Raw genomic sequence first — 18,572 nt, forward strand, 5'->3', positions numbered from 1 at the left:
ACATCACCAAATCGGCATGTGGATCTTCATGAAAATTGTCTTGCTCCAGCGCTTCAAGTGCCTTGCGTGCGCGTCGTTGGCGTGCAGCTTCATCGAGTACGCGCTTCTTTTCGGCATCTTTGATGCGGTTGGATTCGCGGCCCGTCATTGTTGAATGATTGTATTTGTTTGTATGTATGTAGTTTTAATATGAAAGATGTGAAAATTTAAGGTTCCTTCTCGTGCAGTGGGAAACTGATGCGATCCATCAAATCGTCCACACGTGCTTGTAGTATTTCGACGATATCGGTAGAGATAAACAAATGATTCTCATCCAAATCTTGTATGATGAATTTGCGTCCCAGTGCGAGTGTCTCGTCGAGATGCAATAGAAATTGTTTCATAGCCGGATCACATTCAACGAATACTCCTTTCATTACATTCACCATAGCTTCGAAGTAGTGTAAAAATCATAAAACGTTGAATTTATTAGATTTTACAACATCAATCGCTTTTTATTAAGACTATGCATAAAAATTCGCCAATTTTCTCGAATGTTTACAAATCTCGAACATCGCGCAATATTTACATTCCACTTACAATCCACTTTGACAGCTGCAATAATTGTGACAACTCGATGGTGTTACCAGACAACCCCAAATTTGTGCCGATTATAGTACCAGTTACTTTTAGTTTAGATGGTATGGTTATTTAGTTTAGGATGGTTATGGGCTAAAATAATTCGATATGTAAAGGGAGCTTGGCACCTCCCATACAAACCTAATTTTTCATACTGCATATCTCTGGAACTTGGTATGGATGAATACGAAGTCAATCCCAAACTGAGGAATTTTTCATACTATATTTCTCTGGAAGTGTTCATGGTAGAGTATTGGAATTCGGCATGGAGATATAAGAAATCAATAGCATATTAATGAAGGAAAAGTTTGGCCAATGGAAAAGGGAGCGTGGTACCTTCCAGAAGTACTGAGATATTTACCTATCTTCGTATGTACATATCCATATATAATTATTCTCTACATGTGGATGTGAGTGAGCCCCTACTACCGATTTTAACGAAATTTTTCGTGTGCATTTGAGTGGGTATCTGGATAGTGTAGGTTCACAATTTGACCCGCCAGGTGGCGCTGGAATCGAGTTGTTACTAAAGATCTTATTTATGATCCGATTTGACTCGCTCGGAACAATGTTTGCATATACTACTCCATAGTAGCAATAGCAACAATCCTATTGCTTCGCTTTTGCTACCGCTCTTCATTTGAAGAGAGCAGTAGCAGAGCAGGTAGTACAAAACGCGAAAAGCATTTGTATTGCTCGGCTCCCGTCTGGGCTTCGTTGTACTACTACGCAGATGAATAGAGCACAAAAACGAACAATGTGCTATTTAGAGTCGTAGCAAATTAAAAAAATGTGAAATTTTTGCTTCTGCTATTGCTATGGCTACGGGAATGATCCATAAAAATCCTATGTACTTGTATATTGCATATCTATGCACATTACGGCGGGTCAATTTGTATGGGAGGTTTTTCGACTATGCGCGTATAGCACAGGAGCATTCTATGTGTAGTTCTAAGCAAATTTGCCGAAGAAACCATGGCATCCCCCCCCCTCCCCCCGTCGTCGGAAATATTAAAGTAATTTCCAAAAATAAAATTATGCTTCTGCGGCGGCATGTTTTATTTTTAGTAGATCAATAACGACTGTACAAAAGCAACCGAAAAACCAGTTGAGCATTTGTAGCAGCTGCGAGAGCAATTCAACGACTCTCGTAGCGATAGCAATAGCAGTAGCAAAAATTTCTCTTTGCTATGCTGCAAACTGCTATCACAGCTTTTCATTTGCTACGACTCCAAACAGCACATTGTTCGTTTTTTTTTCGCTCTATTCATCTGCGTAGTAGTACAACGAAACCCAGTCGGGAGCCGAGCAATACAAATACTCTTCGCGTTTTGTGCTACTTGCTCTGCTAATGGTATCTTTAAATCAAGACCGATAGCAAGAGCAAACATAAAAACTGGCAAACAGCGGAGCATTTTCAAACGCTGCTAAAAATTGTCCAAGTGAGAAAAAATGTCGTGCATGTCTGATTCCCTCGACGTATTGGACCACTGAGTATGTCGAGCTTCCGTGTCTTCCAATTGCCCCAATGGATGTGATTTGCCAATATTGCTTTGCGTTGAAGCTTCACTCGGAGACACCAGGATTGAATTGCCCAGGGGCCAATTTTAAATTACCACCGTTAAATAAACCACCATTGCGCCTGAAATAAGACTATGTACAATATGTTATGGATTTCTGTAGAACAACGATACTCAATTACCACCAAACTATATAGTTTAAAGGACAGATTCACCATCGGCCGGATCATTGTTGTCGCCAGGGAGTAAAGAGGAAAAAGTTCTTCAATTTTTTTTCGGGTGTGCGATTAACCGTGCTATGAAGCGCGACATCATTTGAGAATTTCAAGAACTTCTTCACGAACATAACAGTTTCGTTAGGTTATTTAAGACGGCAATGGAAATACATATCGTCGATGTTTTTGCAAACCCGCCCATCGACCAGTTGCAAAACCGCCTAAATCGCCGTTGTGGCAAAAATTAAATTTCGTAACTCTGAGATTTATGCATAAAAATCGTTAAATCGTTCTTAAAACAACAGATTTGTAAAATAATAGCTAGCGAAAATACCGCCTATCAAAGCAATGGCTTCAAAGAATAAACCGTTTTTTCGCTGTCCTGTAAAATTTGAGTGCCGTAAGATAGGCGGTTTTGCAAAAACATCGACGATATGGCTTCTGACGTCCACCAAACCACAGTCTTAGCAGATAAATGTTCCACTGGAAATCGTTAATGCTAAATGTTGGTGAAAATGTTGATCCAACCTGTTTCGATAAAAAAAATTTATTTTGGGCGGGACGAAGTTCGCCGGGTCTGCTAGTAGTTTAAAATATTAATGAAAAGCTTTCAATGACTACAAACGTATATATGTATGTCGTCTGTATTTACGTGTAGATGCGCATAAAACAAGTTGCATTAAAATATTCCTCTTTTTGTTTACAAACACAGGTTTTTCGTAATGCTTAGTGAAATCTGAAAAATAAAGCTCTCAAAATAAACGATTAGAGAGCATGCTTTGACGACTTCTATCAAGCACAATCACAATATCGCTCTTAATTTGCTCACGTTAATGCGCTCTTGGAGGAAATATATGTCTGTACATATGTACATTGGGGTGGTTCTTAAATGTATTAAGTACATTATTACATCAGATTTCCTAAACGTCAACCCCCACATCGATGCTAATATAGTCAAAGATATCACACAAAAATTTTGGTCCCGATCGGAGACGGTTTAGGCGTGTCGCACCGGGGTCAAAGGTCAGATTCCTCTATTGAGACTCAAAAAATTAAAATTAATATTTTTTTCATCTAATACCCAAAATCGATACTACTAACGTCGAAGATTTCACATATAAATTTTGGTCCCGATTTGAGTAGGGTAAGATGAAAAAAAAATTAATTTAAATTTTTTGAGTCTCCATAGGGGAATCTTAAATTTGACCCCTGTGCAACAGGCCTTAACCGACTCCAATCGGGACTAAAATTTATATGTGATATCTTTGACCGTTGTATTAGCCACTGAGGGGTTAAGACTTAAAATTTCATTTTTTAAGGGCCACCCTAATGTACATACATACATACATATATGTAGCGCAGAGCTCCAAGCAACCGAAGAGTATACCATTCACTGGGTCAATGCTTTGTTGGGGTATCTTCCAAGTCTATGGCTAGTAGCTCCACCAATGATCTGCGCTATGAAAACAAGCTCTAGTCAAGTGCTGTTGTGCGACATAGGCGGTTGAGAGTCGTGAAATCGCGGTGTGCTTAGCGCTTTGAGTAAACAGAACAAGAAATTTTCCAATCAAACGAGCTATTAAAAAAACAAAAGAAAAAATGTCCATAGCAAAATACATTAATCCCGATCTGGTGAAAGAACGAAAGAATGCCACATTCGATGTGGATGAATTCGCCGCCTGGATTTATGGCGATGCAAATCTAGTGCAAATGAAGCGACTAGTCGGTGAGTAATGGTGAATTAAAAAAAGCTGTCGAAGAGCTTTAAAATAATCTGTAATACATTATTGCATATTATATGTAAAATTAGGGACCCAGTAGGCATACATACATATGCATGCATATTAGAGTGCCACACGAAAAAACAGTTGCGATTTTTCCACCGGAATTATAAAGTTTTGTCAACGGAATAAAAATAATCAGAATTTCGGAGGTATTTTCAAATCGGCCCAGCTTACTAAATTTTAATATTTTTCCGAAATATTTTGGCGAAAGTCTTAAAATATAGTTTTATATATAACAAGTAAATAAGTCTAAGTTCGGGCGAATCCGAACATTAAATACCCGGCGCACGTATTAAATATAGTTTTTTCACCTTTCCGAAAATTACCGTTACATGGTAAGCAGGGGTGGTTTTACACCTATTTCAAACACCTTCGATAGTAAGTAGGTGTTCAGTTAGACTTGATGAGATAAACTTGTGTAGTCATAAATTGGCGGTGCCACGCCCAATATTGTTGCGAGTATCAATTTTGAATAAATTAGCGTCCTTAAATTTCGAAATACCAGAATTTCAGCATATCTGAAATTTACCTTTATATGAAAAGTGGGCGTAGTTTAGTCCGATTTCAAAACATTTTCAACGCCTTGCTTTTATGTGTCAAGTATGTACAATAATTATGCCGAGTTTGGTACGAATTGATCGAACGATCACCGAGCTACACATAGTATAAACGTGGTCATAAGTGGGCGGTGTCGCGCCCATTTTCCAACTTCCCATATGTTATAATCACATATCTTGATAAAGAATTATTGCAAACATCAATTTTGAATAAATTAGCTGAAGTAGTTAGGTACTGATTTATAGAAGATTTCGAATTTCTCTAAATAACCGTTATATGGGAAGTAGGCATGGTTATGGGCCCGAATCAGGGTATCAAATTGTATATGAAATTTTATTTGAGAAAAAACAGCTGTTATTTTATTTCATTCGTTCGAATCGAGATTCATTCGTTATATGTATGTATACGTTTTTCGTTGAATATTTTATTGACGTGGAATACTTTTATTCATTTTATATATGTAAAAATAAAATTTATCCAACAAACAAAAATTACACTAACAAATTTCACGCACAATGCCAGTAAGAATTACAACAAATACATGGCTTTGGCTATTAAGAAACACCGAGGGGAAAATCCAGCCGCTCTATATAATTGAAAACTATTTAATATTGTTTTTTTTTTTACAAAATCTAGCTACTTCTACCAGTTTTTTGATGTAAAATCTATCACTATTAATTTTTTTCGAAATCCGTGTACTGTCTTGGATACATATCGCACACCGTCTTCAAAAGAGTCACAACTCAAAGTTTGGCATTTTTGAAATTATGCGCTAAAAATGTACACAGAGCTTTTATTTACCTTTCAGAAAAAGCTGGAGCAAATTTTTGTTATAATTTGTTAAAAACACCTAAGGTAAAGTCGCCCTTGCTCATATGATTAGCATGTACTACGAAATAATTTTTCGCATTTTCTGACGAACGTATTATTTTGAGTTGTGACTCTTTTGAAGACGGTGTGCGATATGTAAACAATGATGAGTGAACTATTATATCGACTGCTGTACCTATCTCTGCAGCCAGTCCCAAAACGCCATAGTTCAAAAAACTTTTCAAGAGCGCCCTATTTCTGAATTTAATTTAAAAACACCCTATCTCAAAATTTGGTTGAAGGACGCCCTATGTCACTTCAAAATGTATTGAAAATGTACTGAGATAGGGCGTTTCTGAATCGGCAGCTGAGATAGGGCGTTTTTGAAACGAATTCTGAAATAGGGCGTTCTTAAAAAGTTTTTTGAGATAGGACCTTTTCGAACTGGCTGCCGAGTTAGGTCGATCTTCCACTCAGCAGTCGATATGAAACAGAATTTTTATTCGAAGACAAAGTCCTTTCTCATCATCTACTAAAACCAGAAATGGTGTGAATAAAGAGCACTCATGATTCTTTTGAAGAGGAATCCGACTTCGAAAAGAGGAGGAGCAATTAATCCACTTAGAAATATTTATGGAGGTGCATAACTTCAAAAACAAAGTATTTTTCTTGTCTTGCGATATCCGAAATGGTATGATTGAAGAGTAATCATGGCCTTTATGAAGACAAATACCACTTCGAAAAGATAATGCGCAATCGCTCTAAAAATGAAAATTCATAGAAGTGTATAATTTAAGCTCGTTGCTGACATATGAGGCTTAAGAGCGAAAAGGCAACCTTCAACTACTTATGGCGTTTTCTTTTCTACCGAAAAGTGTTACCTTCCATTGTCCTCGGCGCACCAATACAAAGAAGAGCGCAATGAGGAGGCAACATTTTTTGTCGAAAAGAAAACGTCATTAGTAAGAAAAGTGCTTTATTGCCCTTCACTAAATTATTGCAAGTAATCGTTGCAACATTGTAACCACATTTTGATTAAACTAATTCCACTGACACAATCGAAACTTTGTGTCTTATCATTAACACATAAATCATTAACACCTGGCGGCTTAGTACTTAGAAAATTTTATAGGATAATACATTTGCGGTCAAACCTAGTGATCGCCCTTTAAAACTTTACGAGTCACTTGTGCAAAGGGTATTATAACTGTATATGTGTATCTCGGTGACTGATTTACCAATCGGCCCTAAAAATTTTCAAACTGGGCATGTTGTCGGGATAAAATATCCCTGCTTATAATGTAAAGATGGTTTACAGAAAGATGCAAAACGACATTAAAACGGCGTGTGCCAGATATACATATGTACATATAAGGTTCGGCTTCGACCGAACTTCGACTTCTTTTCTTGTTTTAAATAGTTCTACTGGAATAATCGAAATACCTTCATAGCAAAAGTTTAATGATTTTTGGTGAGCTGCAATTTTGCTGACATTAGGGTGGTACGTTAAGATGATAAGATCTGAGATCTCGTGGGTAAGACCTAGAACGGGTACTTGTGATCAATGGACTTTGAAACAAAAAAATATTACCTCCTCGGGACTTTAAGATGCGACAGTAAATGTCGAAGATATGACGAAAAATGTAATAGGACCACCCATACGTTCGGCAAAAATAAAAATAAATTTATTCGAAATTTCCTTGGCAATTATATTTTTTTTTAATTGCCAAAAACATCGATCAATTTAATTTCTTGCTGGTATGTATGTATGTATGTATGTATGTGAATAAAATTTTAATTTCGAAAAAAAAAAATTCATTCAGAAAATTGCTATTCGAATGCCGATCAACACACCCGGCTGTGTAATTTTAATTCGCCAGATAATTAAAAACAGGCTTGCTTGACATTTGACTTATGCATGTACATATGTATGTAAGTGTGCACATTGCGCATGTGCAAAAACGTGGGAATATAATGTATTCTCTTCTTGTACCTTGAGCGGATTGAATCAAAAGTTAAGCTGGTCATTGCTTTCAGTTTTGCATTGCAGAAAAGTGGACGGCCGTTAAAAATAGAATTGTTGGGGGTAGATTTTGAAATTAGAACAGAATAGTTTGTAAACATTTAGTATGAAAATAAATAATAAACAAAAACAAAAAAATTTTAATTAAAATTACACTTTACGCAATTCAACTTGCAATAAGAGTGAATAAGTACTTAAGCGAGAGAGAAAAGAAATAAAAAAAAACCCTTGAGTAGAATAATACCGGGTTTTCACTTGGCATTAAGTGGCAAAAATTTTAATGAAAAAAAGTTACGCTAATAAAAATTGTAATTAAATTCGTTTTCACATGGCATTTTTTAAATGGCACACAATTTTCGTCATCTCAATGCCTAGCGGAAATTCGGCATAAAAACATAAATGGCCATTTACAAAATGCCTTATGAAAACAGACTGTTGTTTAATGCCTAATTTTGAGTTAAAATTTTTTATTCAGCATCCAGTAAAAATCTGGCATAATATCAAATTTAATTATCTCTTAGTTATCTATGTACTTTTCGCGAATTGAGTTTCCAAAAATTAAAAGCTTAAGCTTCTTGAACCGACTAAGATAAATTCATAGCCCAAACAAAGTACAGCGCTGGTATTGGCACTTTTATTCACAAATATTTTGGTAACTATTTTTAACACTAAGAACTTTTATTCCATATTTCAAAATTTTACTTTCATTTACCTTTAATCATCTATACGTACTTACAGAGGAAGAGCTCTACCAAGACCTTGATGATCCTTTAGATTTGGATTACTTATCCTATGAAGATGTCTACAATCGCGCTGTTAAACATTCTGTAGATGCAGCGAAGAAATTGAGAGCGTTGCAAGAGCGCTTGCATCCAGGCGGTAATGAAATATATCCGTAAGTCAAAAAATAGCTTACATTACTAAAATTATATCATTAGAAAAAGATAGAAAAAATTGGAAATTCGCGAGATAATACATAGAGCTCATCCCATGGTCGCTGTCTTAAGGTCCAACACGGTACTGTTACGGGGTTTCGTCTGCGCTCATTGGCGCTTAGTGAGTTGCGAATTTCCGTTTTGACATCTTAATTCATAACCTTACCCATAATGTCTCCCTCTTTGGAAAAGAACTTGGCCTTACAAAAGGTCATTAAGGCGGACTTCTGTCTACCCGCAGTAATCTCAACGATCGCTGTTCACTGGTGATAAGCCTACTACGGAATTGTGCGCGGTTTTACGTGAAGAACTAGCCTTTAGACTTACCTTACCAGGGCGATCTCAGAATAACAAGGACCAGTCTTCTACTAAAGCCTTTACAAACTTGTGAAAAAACCACGGTATATATGTCTTCCTTTGAGATTGTCGCTAGTCACGTTGCTTTGAGATGGTCGAATTGGTCAACCTGTACCTTGGTCCATCGCAAATCAAAAAACTAGTCAAACTCTACAATAATATTTATTGATCCCTTTACATTGGCGGATTTTTACATGAGTAAATGCTTAAGGTAGGAAGGTTAGGTTAGGTTAAGAAGGCGCGTACAAATGAATCCAGCTTTCTCTCGGAGCCAGACTTGCCCACTGAGTGCCAGAAGGAGGCGAACCCTTCCAAACGAAGTTATTCCATATTGACAGTTTAGTGTCTATTAAGCCACTTACTATCCCGGACGAAGCTGTGGAGCTCTGATGTTTCAACTTCCGTTATATCCCCCAAACTATTGAAAAAGCTTGATACTCTTTATCCGGGCACTGACATAGAAAGTGGTGAATCGATTCCTCTTTTTCCTCATTCCGGCAAATTCTGTGGCGCCGATAAGAGCCCTTACTGCAGGCTTGCTTAACATTAATCATTCGTCAGTACGACTCTTATTGAGCTCCAGCCATAACGATCTGGGAATCTCACAGTCGTCATCATTTATCCCTAGGTCAATGGTTACGGCGTTGGTAGTAGGCAGTTATCTTCTTCGCTAAGTTGCACCGCCGAGCCGTTTCTAGCCACCTAATCCGCTATTTCATTGCCTTTGAAATGTCTATGTTAAGCCAGCGATGCACGACATCTCCGAAATACGTTTGACTTTACTATCTTCGAATCTAAATTCTTATTCGATGCTTGAACGATCGGTGTAGATAGAAAACAATCAATTACCGAGAGTGTGCCACCTGCCTTATCTTATCTAGTGGGAAAATGGATCGACATCTTGAGACTAAATTCCTAAGATGACGTGAAGTAATCAGTTTACACATTCATGTCGCTCCATAGGTAAAACCGGTCGTATGACCCTGATTTTTCACCAAAGCCCTCTTGCAGGTATAGTATGCTACAAGGCCCTAATATGCTCTTTCTTCTACTTTGCTCCTCCACTTAAGCTTGGAGTCAGCTTTGGTAAGAGGAATGCAGGAATTTGTGTTTTCTTTGTAAGCAAGAAAAGTTCGGTTTTAGAAGGGTAAGCTCCTAGCCTATTTGGTTTGGCCCAGTAGGAAAGATAGCCTAGTATCTATAAAATCAGCTCACTAATTGTTTGCAAGAACTTTCCGGAAATTAGAAACGCTTAGTCATCAGCGTAGGCAACAACCTGCGTTCTCCGACTTTTCTTACAAGGCTTTGTGCCGCTCATAAGAGCCTTACCTAGCGTAGGCAATTGTAATACATTTTGTAGAATATTCAGTTGAATAATCCTAGAAGATAAATGTTCTTACATACATCTCAATTTAAATACTACACTTTAAGCAAATCTCTCATCACTTCTTATTTGTTATATATTTAGTACCTTCATGAGTGGTCCTGTTGGCATGGCTCTCATACCTGCCGGCACTCCAATGGCTGTACATGGCCTAATGTTCACACGAGCATTCAGAGGTCAAGGCACACCAGAACAATATGAAAAATTCGGGCGGCGAGCGGACAACTGTGAAATCCTTGGCACTTATGCGCAAACGGAACTTGGACATGGAACCTACTTACGAGGACTGGAAACACGCGCCGACTATGATCGCAAAACTGATGAATTTGTGCTGAATACGCCCACTTTGACATCGTACAAGTGGTGGCCTGGTGGATGTGAGTGAGACCTACTGATAACATTGAATCTGTAACTAGAATCTCTATGCAAATATCTTACGCCTACAGTGGGTCAATCGGTCAACTATTGTATTGTGGTCGCACAGCTGTATATCGACAATGAGCCGTTGGGCGTGCAATTGTTTGTATTGCAGGTGCGTGATGAGCAAACGCATGCGCCGCTGCCGGGCATCGACATTGGTGATATTGGTAAAAAGATCGGCATGCAGGGCGTAAATAATGGTTACTTGGGCTTAAAGAATGTACGCATTCCACGCATGAATATGCTGATGAAGAATGCTAAGGTGTTGCCGGATGGCACCTTTGTGAAGAGTCCTGTGTCGCAGCTAGCCTACTTTCCGATGGTTTACGTACGTTGTATGGTTGTGCTGGGTAATAGCATATTGCATGCAGCAGCAGCGACCATAACGACGCGTTATTCGGCTGTAAGGCGTCAGAGTCCCATAAATCCAGAGTGAGTAGTAGGTTGACACATCCGTTGCTTGATGTTTCTTTAATAACCAGTGGTTTTTCAGCGGCCCGGAACCACAGGTGTTGGACCATCTCACCCAACAAATGAAAGTTGTGCCGGAGATTGCTACGGCTATTGCGTATCGTATCGCTGGTGGCAAGCTGTACAAATTATTCGAGCAAACGTCGAAGGATGTCAATCGTGGCGACTACTCGCGCTTGCCGGAGCTCCATGCGCTGGCCTGTACGCTAAAAGCATCCTGCACATATGATTCAGCATTTGGCATTGAACGTTTGCGTCTGTCATGTGGCGGCCATGGTTATTTAGCTTCAGCCAATTTGGGTAACCTTTTCACATCGGCTACGGCCGCTTGTACCTATGAGGGCGAGAATTCTGTATTGTACTTGCAGGTTGGTAGAATTTTATTGAAAACCTGGGCGGAAGTATTGGCTGGCAAGCAGCTAATGCCTACAATGACGTATTTGAGCGAGTGCGCTAATTGGAGTAAGTTTCCACAATGGAGTGACGATTGGAAGTGTTTGGCGCAGGCTCTGCAATACACGGCTACCAAGTGAGTTTATGTCTCGTGTATAAAGAAATATTTTAAACAATATTTTCGGGATTTTCAGTAAAACACGCATCGCCTTTAAAAGCTATAATGAACGATTGAAGCGTGGTATGCCGCAGCCAGAGGCAGTAAATGCAACTGGTATAGAGTTGACGCAGGCCGCTGAGGTAAAGAAAGTGATTAGCGCGGGTAGTTACGCAAGTGAAGGGTAGAGAAGTTTGGGAGTGCCTTTAATAAAGCAATTCATAAGACGTTTAAGCAGCCAAAGAAAAAAGTAAGCGTACAGTTTGAGTTCATAACTGTTGCATAATTATAGGCGTAATATAGGCAATACACTTTCCGTCTCTAACTCGCTAACTTACCTTCAAATCACTTTTTTTAAGTTTAAAAATGTATTCACCTCAAATTTCTTTCGTTAGCTCCACGGTCGTGCCTTTGTTACCAACAACTTCTTCGAAGAGGTTACTGGCCCGAAGGCAGCTAAACGTTCGACATCACTGAATAAGGTGCTCGAAGATCTGCTTGAACTATATCTGGTACATACTGTTCAACGACATATGGCCGACGTTTTGAGGGTAAGTTTCCATTACAATTTTGATAGAATATTTTTAATTTTCTCCATTCCTGCAAGTTCATTCCCCTAACCGACGACCATTTAACTTCACTGCAAACGCGGCTTGAAGCAGTGCTTGCTAGGCTGCGCCCCAATGCAGTCACCATTTGTGATGGTTTCGATTTCCATGACAAGGTACTGAGCTCCGTTTTGGGTTGCTATGATGGCAATGTCTATGAGCGCATTTTTAAAGCGGCCAAGAAGAGTCCCCTGAATCAGAAAGCTGTGCCGGCGTCATATGAACAGCACTTGAAACCATTTATGAAGTCGAATTTGTAAGGACGGATGAGTGGGGTTTGATGCTGATGTTGGGCGAAAGTCTATTATGAAAACCTCTGGAGCCCATTTTTGTACACTTTTGTAAATGATGTAAATAAATATTAGATTTTATTTTTAAATAAAATAACAAAATTTTATTAGTGGTTAACAAAAAAATAAAAGAAAGAATAATTTCGAGAATAGAGCTTCATTGGAATGAATCCGTTTTTATACAAACATGGCTTCTAAACTAAATAATTTGAGCATAGTTGGCTTGAAGACCAACTGGTTTCTGCTTTGTGCTATTTTCAGTGCTATTCTCCGTTCTCATCTTTGCTCGAAATTTTTACGTTGCAGCGCTACATAAAAGACTAGTCCCCGACCAATTCCGAGCTACTTTATCTCATCTGGTCGATAGCCATCAATCGAATGAAGTAGAGGGGGGTGCAGCTCCACGCTGACTGCGTCCCACGCGATGCACATGGGTGTCTCGATCTGGGAGATCAAAAGCAATTCTGGATGTCCTACGTCCCATTAGAAACCAGCACATTTTTAGGAATGAGCAAAGCAGATACCTACTAACCTGCCGGCAGTTCAAAAATGGCACTGGCCCGTTAAGGTACAGGCCGAAACGATTGGCTTACCTTTCAATTGGTTCTGACGCAGGTACGAGGAACCGGATTCAAAATTGACAGCCGAACACTTTCTGAGCAAGTGCCCAGCCCTCGAAAAGATGAGGGTGAAGACACTCGGCAAACCATTGCTGCAGGATATTTCACAGTGCAGCCGCATCTCTTTGTATGACAAAACTTGCTAATTTAATAATCTACTATAAAACTAGCCAACCAACTCTATCGCTTATGTGGTGTTTACATGAGGCGATTTTATAGGCTGAAAGCAACAATCGCCTGGCATGAACGAACTTTCAATGAAGTTGGGGTGTAGCTAACTTTCAACTCAACTAATCGCCTCTAAAATTGCCTCATATGAACACCGTTTTAGTAGAAAAAAAGCTACTGCCATAAAATTCATTGTCGGCTTTTTAGCATTCAAAAGAGTAGAGTAGAGCGTTCTTTTGCCGCTCGTTTACAAAAAAAAAACGAAGCTACTGTTTTTTTTTTCACCTGACCTAATCTATAAAAAAGATTAATGAAACCAACAAATTTTTTGTTACAGTTTTCCATTTTATTAATTAAATTATTCTTCTTTGCGTCTTACTTTGTCACGTTTATAATAATTTTCACTGTTGTTATTATTATTCTTATTACATTGTAGCAAATGAAAAACCAATTTTTCAGTACATTTAGCATTATAAACTATGAAACTAAAGCGCTTATACAAAGAAAAAAAAAACACAAAAAAAAAATTATTCATAGTTACGAGTGTATGTACTAAATATGTGTGTAGGCGTACTACCGAAAGAAAAAATCGAAAAGTCAAAGAAAATTAATTACATAATATTAAACTATAAATTGGAAAGACAAAGTTTTGAAAAAAAAAAACATTTATTATTACGAGTTGTAAATAAGTAAGCTTAAATTTGTTTTTGTTTTTTTATTTGCAAGAAGAGCAGCTTGTTAAAAAATTTCGAGGGTTGAAAAAAAAAGTTTAAAAAACAGTTTTAGCGCAAAATCACACGCTTGTGGTGGAAATTGATTTCATTTTTCAGACGATTTGTGTTACATAAGTAATTTACAGTGATGCATACATATTTGACAAGCATGTATGGATTTATGCATGTTTGTGTGTACATACATATGTATGAAGTGAATATGTATATAAACATATGCAAATTAACGGCTGTGTATGCATAGTAGAGGACACTTTTCTAATTGTTATTTGTTATGCTTTATTTTAAATTTTAATTTTATGTAAGTTCTCTTTTTAGTTATTACATTCTTGTTGTTATTTTTATTATTACTATAAAATAATATTCTATTTGTTTGTTATTCCCCAATAGACACCTCAAACACAATTCTTATATGAATTTTTTACAGTGTATGCAGTGTTCTCATGTGTTTGAATGTTGTGTGTGTTTCCAGAAGTGTGGTTTCGTTTGTTGACAAGTTTTCTTGAGTTGCTTGTGTCTTATGGCATTTTTAGTTTATTTAATTTTTAATGATGTTTTTCTTTCCTTTGAATGAAAACAAAAAAAAAAAAACCTAAAGCAAGCCAATGCATTTTTTGCTGTGTAGAAAAGCATAAAATATTGCTGAATGTTGTTTTTACTTGTACTACTTAGTACACAAATTATTGCTTGCATTTAAGTGTATGTATGTATGTGCTTGTAAACACCTAATCTGGCATACCGATATGTATGTATTTATGTGTTGTTTTTTTTTGTTAAATATTTAGTAATTGTTGCACTTAAAAAATATTAACGCTACTGTAGTATGTAGTTTCGCTTTTTTTCTTCTAGCGTAAATGATTTCTTTTTCTTTAGAAAATGCGTTTTTTTTATTAGTTCTTTAAAAAAGTTTCGGCGTTCATAGTTGCGCAAAAGTATGCAATTTAGCGGCAGTAACTTTTTGTTTTAATAATTTTTTTTTTTAAATAATTTAATTCATTTTTAAATTGCACGGTGCATACAGAAATTGATATTTTTTTTGTTTTATTAAGTAAGCAATGAGCGGAGACACTTAATTTTAATTAGGCTAATTTTATGATGAATATTTTGATTATTTGCTGGTTAAACTAAATAAAAACTAGAGGTGTATATGCATATAGAAATTTATCGCAAAATAAAGGCAACTATATGTTTATGTATTATGTAGGTCTTAAGAAAAAAAAAAAAAACAAAACAAAACAAGAATTACAAACACAAAAAAAAAAATTTTTTTTAAGTGGAAAAAATATACATACGTTTTTTTAAATTCAAAGTATATTTTAGTGAAATTAATCATTGATTTTGCAAAAGAGGTCATTACCACTTTTGAGCTATAAAATTGCTTTTGTCATTCTAGTGACTGATTTTTTCTATTTTAAATAGTTATAAGGTTTTAGTTTAGCTGTATTGGCAACACTCAAAATATTCTCGGCTAAGCATTTTTTAATTACTCAGACACTCGTTAATTTGATTAGTATGAGGTTAAAGCTTTTCGGCCACTAAGCTTTATTTAGCTTTTAAAACTTATGGCTAAAAGCCAGCAAACAGTCAATGCATCAAAGTCCATCCAATTATTGTTTTTGTATGTGGATTGCTATATACTTGCCATCTAAGCAAAGGGTAAAGGAATGTATTTTCATACAAAATCCTAAAACTGTTTGCAAGGATCGTAGAGTGATCCTCAGTACTGGGGAAGATTTTATTCGAAATGCGCCAAAATGCAGTCATCGAAGATTTTGGTAGAACAATCTTATATAATCCAAAAGCGTTTTTTGGACGTAAAATGTTCCACTCCGTGAAATGGTGGTGAAATACCAGTTGGGATGACAATGGCATTTGATTAAAGCCAAATAACAGGGCTTTGCTTTTCCAAACGCAAGTAGGTTCACCATTTTCTACCAGATTGAATGTATTCGAAAATAAATTGCATACTTTTAGGGCTCACTGTATATGTCCATGCTTTTATTTTCCTGAATATACTCCGGCTCATTGAAAAGCCTCCAAATGTATAGCAATTATGCCCAAAAATATGCAACATCCTCAGATTTAATATTGCACCTGTTGGGCTTTAGTGTTGCATATTTTTACGAATATTTGTTGTTCATTAAGAGATTTTTGGCAATTGAAATTTAGCGTAGCAATTTCTGATAAATACTTTTTTCTTCAGCCTATAAGTATACACTTCTCCCACACCGAGTGTGGAGTGACGCAATTTTGAAATTCGCTTTACTGAAATCACTTTTTCATTATTCTTACTGCTTTGTGTTTAATGCTTTGGGTATACGGAAAATATTAAAGTTAACTTCGAAAGCCTAAGTTTAGGCGTTGCCGGTGCTCGGGTGGTAATTCAACTCAGGCGGTTTAATGCAAAATCAAATACTAAATCCAAACTTTTAAATCGATTCGATGGCAAAAAAAAACTTAATTAACTAACATTTTTTTTGAATAAGCTGCAAAGTTAAACAATGTATGTCTCTACGCTGTTTAATTAAATGCATGTAGGTACTTGAAAGAAAAACACGAAAAATATATATCGTATTATGTACTAACATTAATATTCGGGCACTATGGTTTTACGAATTAATAAAAAATAAATAAAACTATTAATTAAATAAAATTTTTCGTTTATTAATTTGAGTACAGTTACAAGTTAATTAACTAAAGAAAGGCATATATGTGAAGAGAAAATGTAAACTATTTTGATTTTATTTGTAAAATACGGTAGTTTGATTTACAATTGACACTTAATATTTTTTACAATATTTTTTCTTGAAAATGTAACAAAAAAGCTAAAATATGTTCAGTTATAAGTAACACAACAAGCGTGTAGGACAATTAAATTGTATGCTTGCGAATATGAAAATGCTATTAGTCGCGTTAGCAAATTAAAGAGTTCGCAAGCCATAATAAAAAATAACAAAAAGGTGTGAAAGAAGAAAAAATATTTATCTAATAACTTTTTGTAAGAAATATTGATTTTTTTCACTTTAAATGGCGAGTTTTTTTTCTCATGGCAACAGTGTGTTAGTTTAGGCAGTAATCTATTTTTTTTTACTTTTTTTCGATTTATTCATTCAAATTAAACAATTTTTTCCGAAAGAATACCGTTTAAGTTGTTTTAGTTGCTCTATTTGCCCTCAAAAAATAAAAAAAGTCATTAGAAAACTTTTGCGTTTTTCTTAGCTGCACTTCTTGGTTTCTGCTTTCCTTTTTGCTTTCATCAACACTGTACTTATTTAAACTAATAGATATTTTTTACTTAGTATTCAGCAAATTATAAATGTGTTACAAATAAAAAATTAATTAAAGTATATATAGATTTATCTGTAAAAAAGTATAATATTGTATAAAAGTGAATAGAAAAAAACTTACTTATACATCGAAAACTTTTGATAATCATAATTATTTGTTTATACATAGCAAGAATAATTGTAAGAGTAAATAGTTATAGAAAAAAATGTTCGTTCATTATTATTTGCGTTTATAATAATAATTTCACTTACATATCGTTATATGCACATTAAAACTACATATTTATTTTTAGTATCAATTCTAGTATATAATAGTAGACGACATCTGTGTTATTAATAATACATTTTTGTTATTCTATTTTTTTTATGGGGGTTTTGTAACTTATTTTAATTTTTTTTTTATACTTTATATACTTTTGTTATAACAAAACTTTGTTTTATTTAATTAAGTTTAAGTTATGTACTTATTTTAGTCAATTTGTTTGATTTTTTACTTCACCTTAATTTTTTGTATTTTAGTTTTGTTCTTAATTAATTTTTAGTTTCTGCTAGAAAAGTATTATAATTTTCTCACAAAAAAATTATATACTTTTCATAAGTATTATTTAAGTTTTTTGTATATTTTTGCTGGTTACACAAAGTTTGTTGGAATTATTTAATTTTTATTAAAATTTTTATTTATTGTGACACACTGTGCGCCAGTGTGATTGACTTGAAATTGTATTCATAAGCTAGGATTTGTGAAATAACACAATTTTGGTGTAAATATTGACGAGAAGAAAAAAAATGTTACATATAGCTGGTCTTCAGCAATAACGACACAATTCAAAATTAAAAAATAAAAACCCTTACTACTCATGTCTAAAATTCTTGTCTTATTCATGTCCTCATCCTTCCTACTAACTTTAGAAATTCTTATTACTTATTTTTAGTAAGTATAGAGACATGAGCCACTTAACAGAAGTTTTTATTTTTTGAAATTTGAATTGTGTTATTGCAGAGGACCATCGATATGTACATTTCAGCTTGTAAATTACGATATTGAAAAAAATCTATTTTTTTTATTTTTTTTTTGTATTGGAAATTAGAAAAAATGGATAGTGAACTTTTAGGTTGAAAAGTTGCCTCAAAGCATGAAATATTTTTTTTAAATTTTTGTTCCTAACTTATGAACACTTTTTATGGCGCACAGTGCCTTATGCCTGATTTACATTAAGCATGGG

General features: G+C 35.5%; 2 protein-coding genes across 2 annotated transcripts; one reads left to right on the top strand and one right to left on the bottom strand.

Annotated features, from left to right (window-relative positions):
* Positions 1-6: 6 nt before the first annotated feature.
* On the bottom strand, positions 7-586 carry LOC108375131 (general transcription factor IIH subunit 5-like). Its single transcript, XM_017631220.1, has one exon. The coding sequence runs from the start codon at positions 426-428 to the stop codon at positions 207-209; it is 222 nt and encodes a 73-aa protein (XP_017486709.1). The 5' UTR covers positions 429-586; the 3' UTR covers positions 7-206.
* Positions 587-3,733: 3,147 nt separating this feature from the next.
* On the top strand, positions 3,734-12,631 carry LOC108375132 (probable peroxisomal acyl-coenzyme A oxidase 1). The gene is made up of 8 exons (XM_017631221.1): positions 3,734-4,079; positions 8,267-8,423; positions 10,289-10,581; positions 10,651-11,056; positions 11,118-11,624; positions 11,683-11,788; positions 12,041-12,196; positions 12,253-12,631. The coding sequence occupies exons 1-8, from the start codon at positions 3,953-3,955 to the stop codon at positions 12,511-12,513; spliced, it is 2,013 nt and encodes a 670-aa protein (XP_017486710.1). The 5' UTR covers positions 3,734-3,952; the 3' UTR covers positions 12,514-12,631.
* Positions 12,632-18,572: the final 5,941 nt, after the last annotated feature.

Source organism: Rhagoletis zephyria, unplaced genomic scaffold (genome assembly GCF_001687245.7).
Source record: "Rhagoletis zephyria isolate East Lansing unplaced genomic scaffold, Rhagoletis_zephyria_1.1 Rzeph_scaffold_08548, whole genome shotgun sequence".
In the NCBI taxonomy this organism is placed as follows: Eukaryota; Metazoa; Arthropoda; class Insecta; order Diptera; family Tephritidae; genus Rhagoletis; species Rhagoletis zephyria.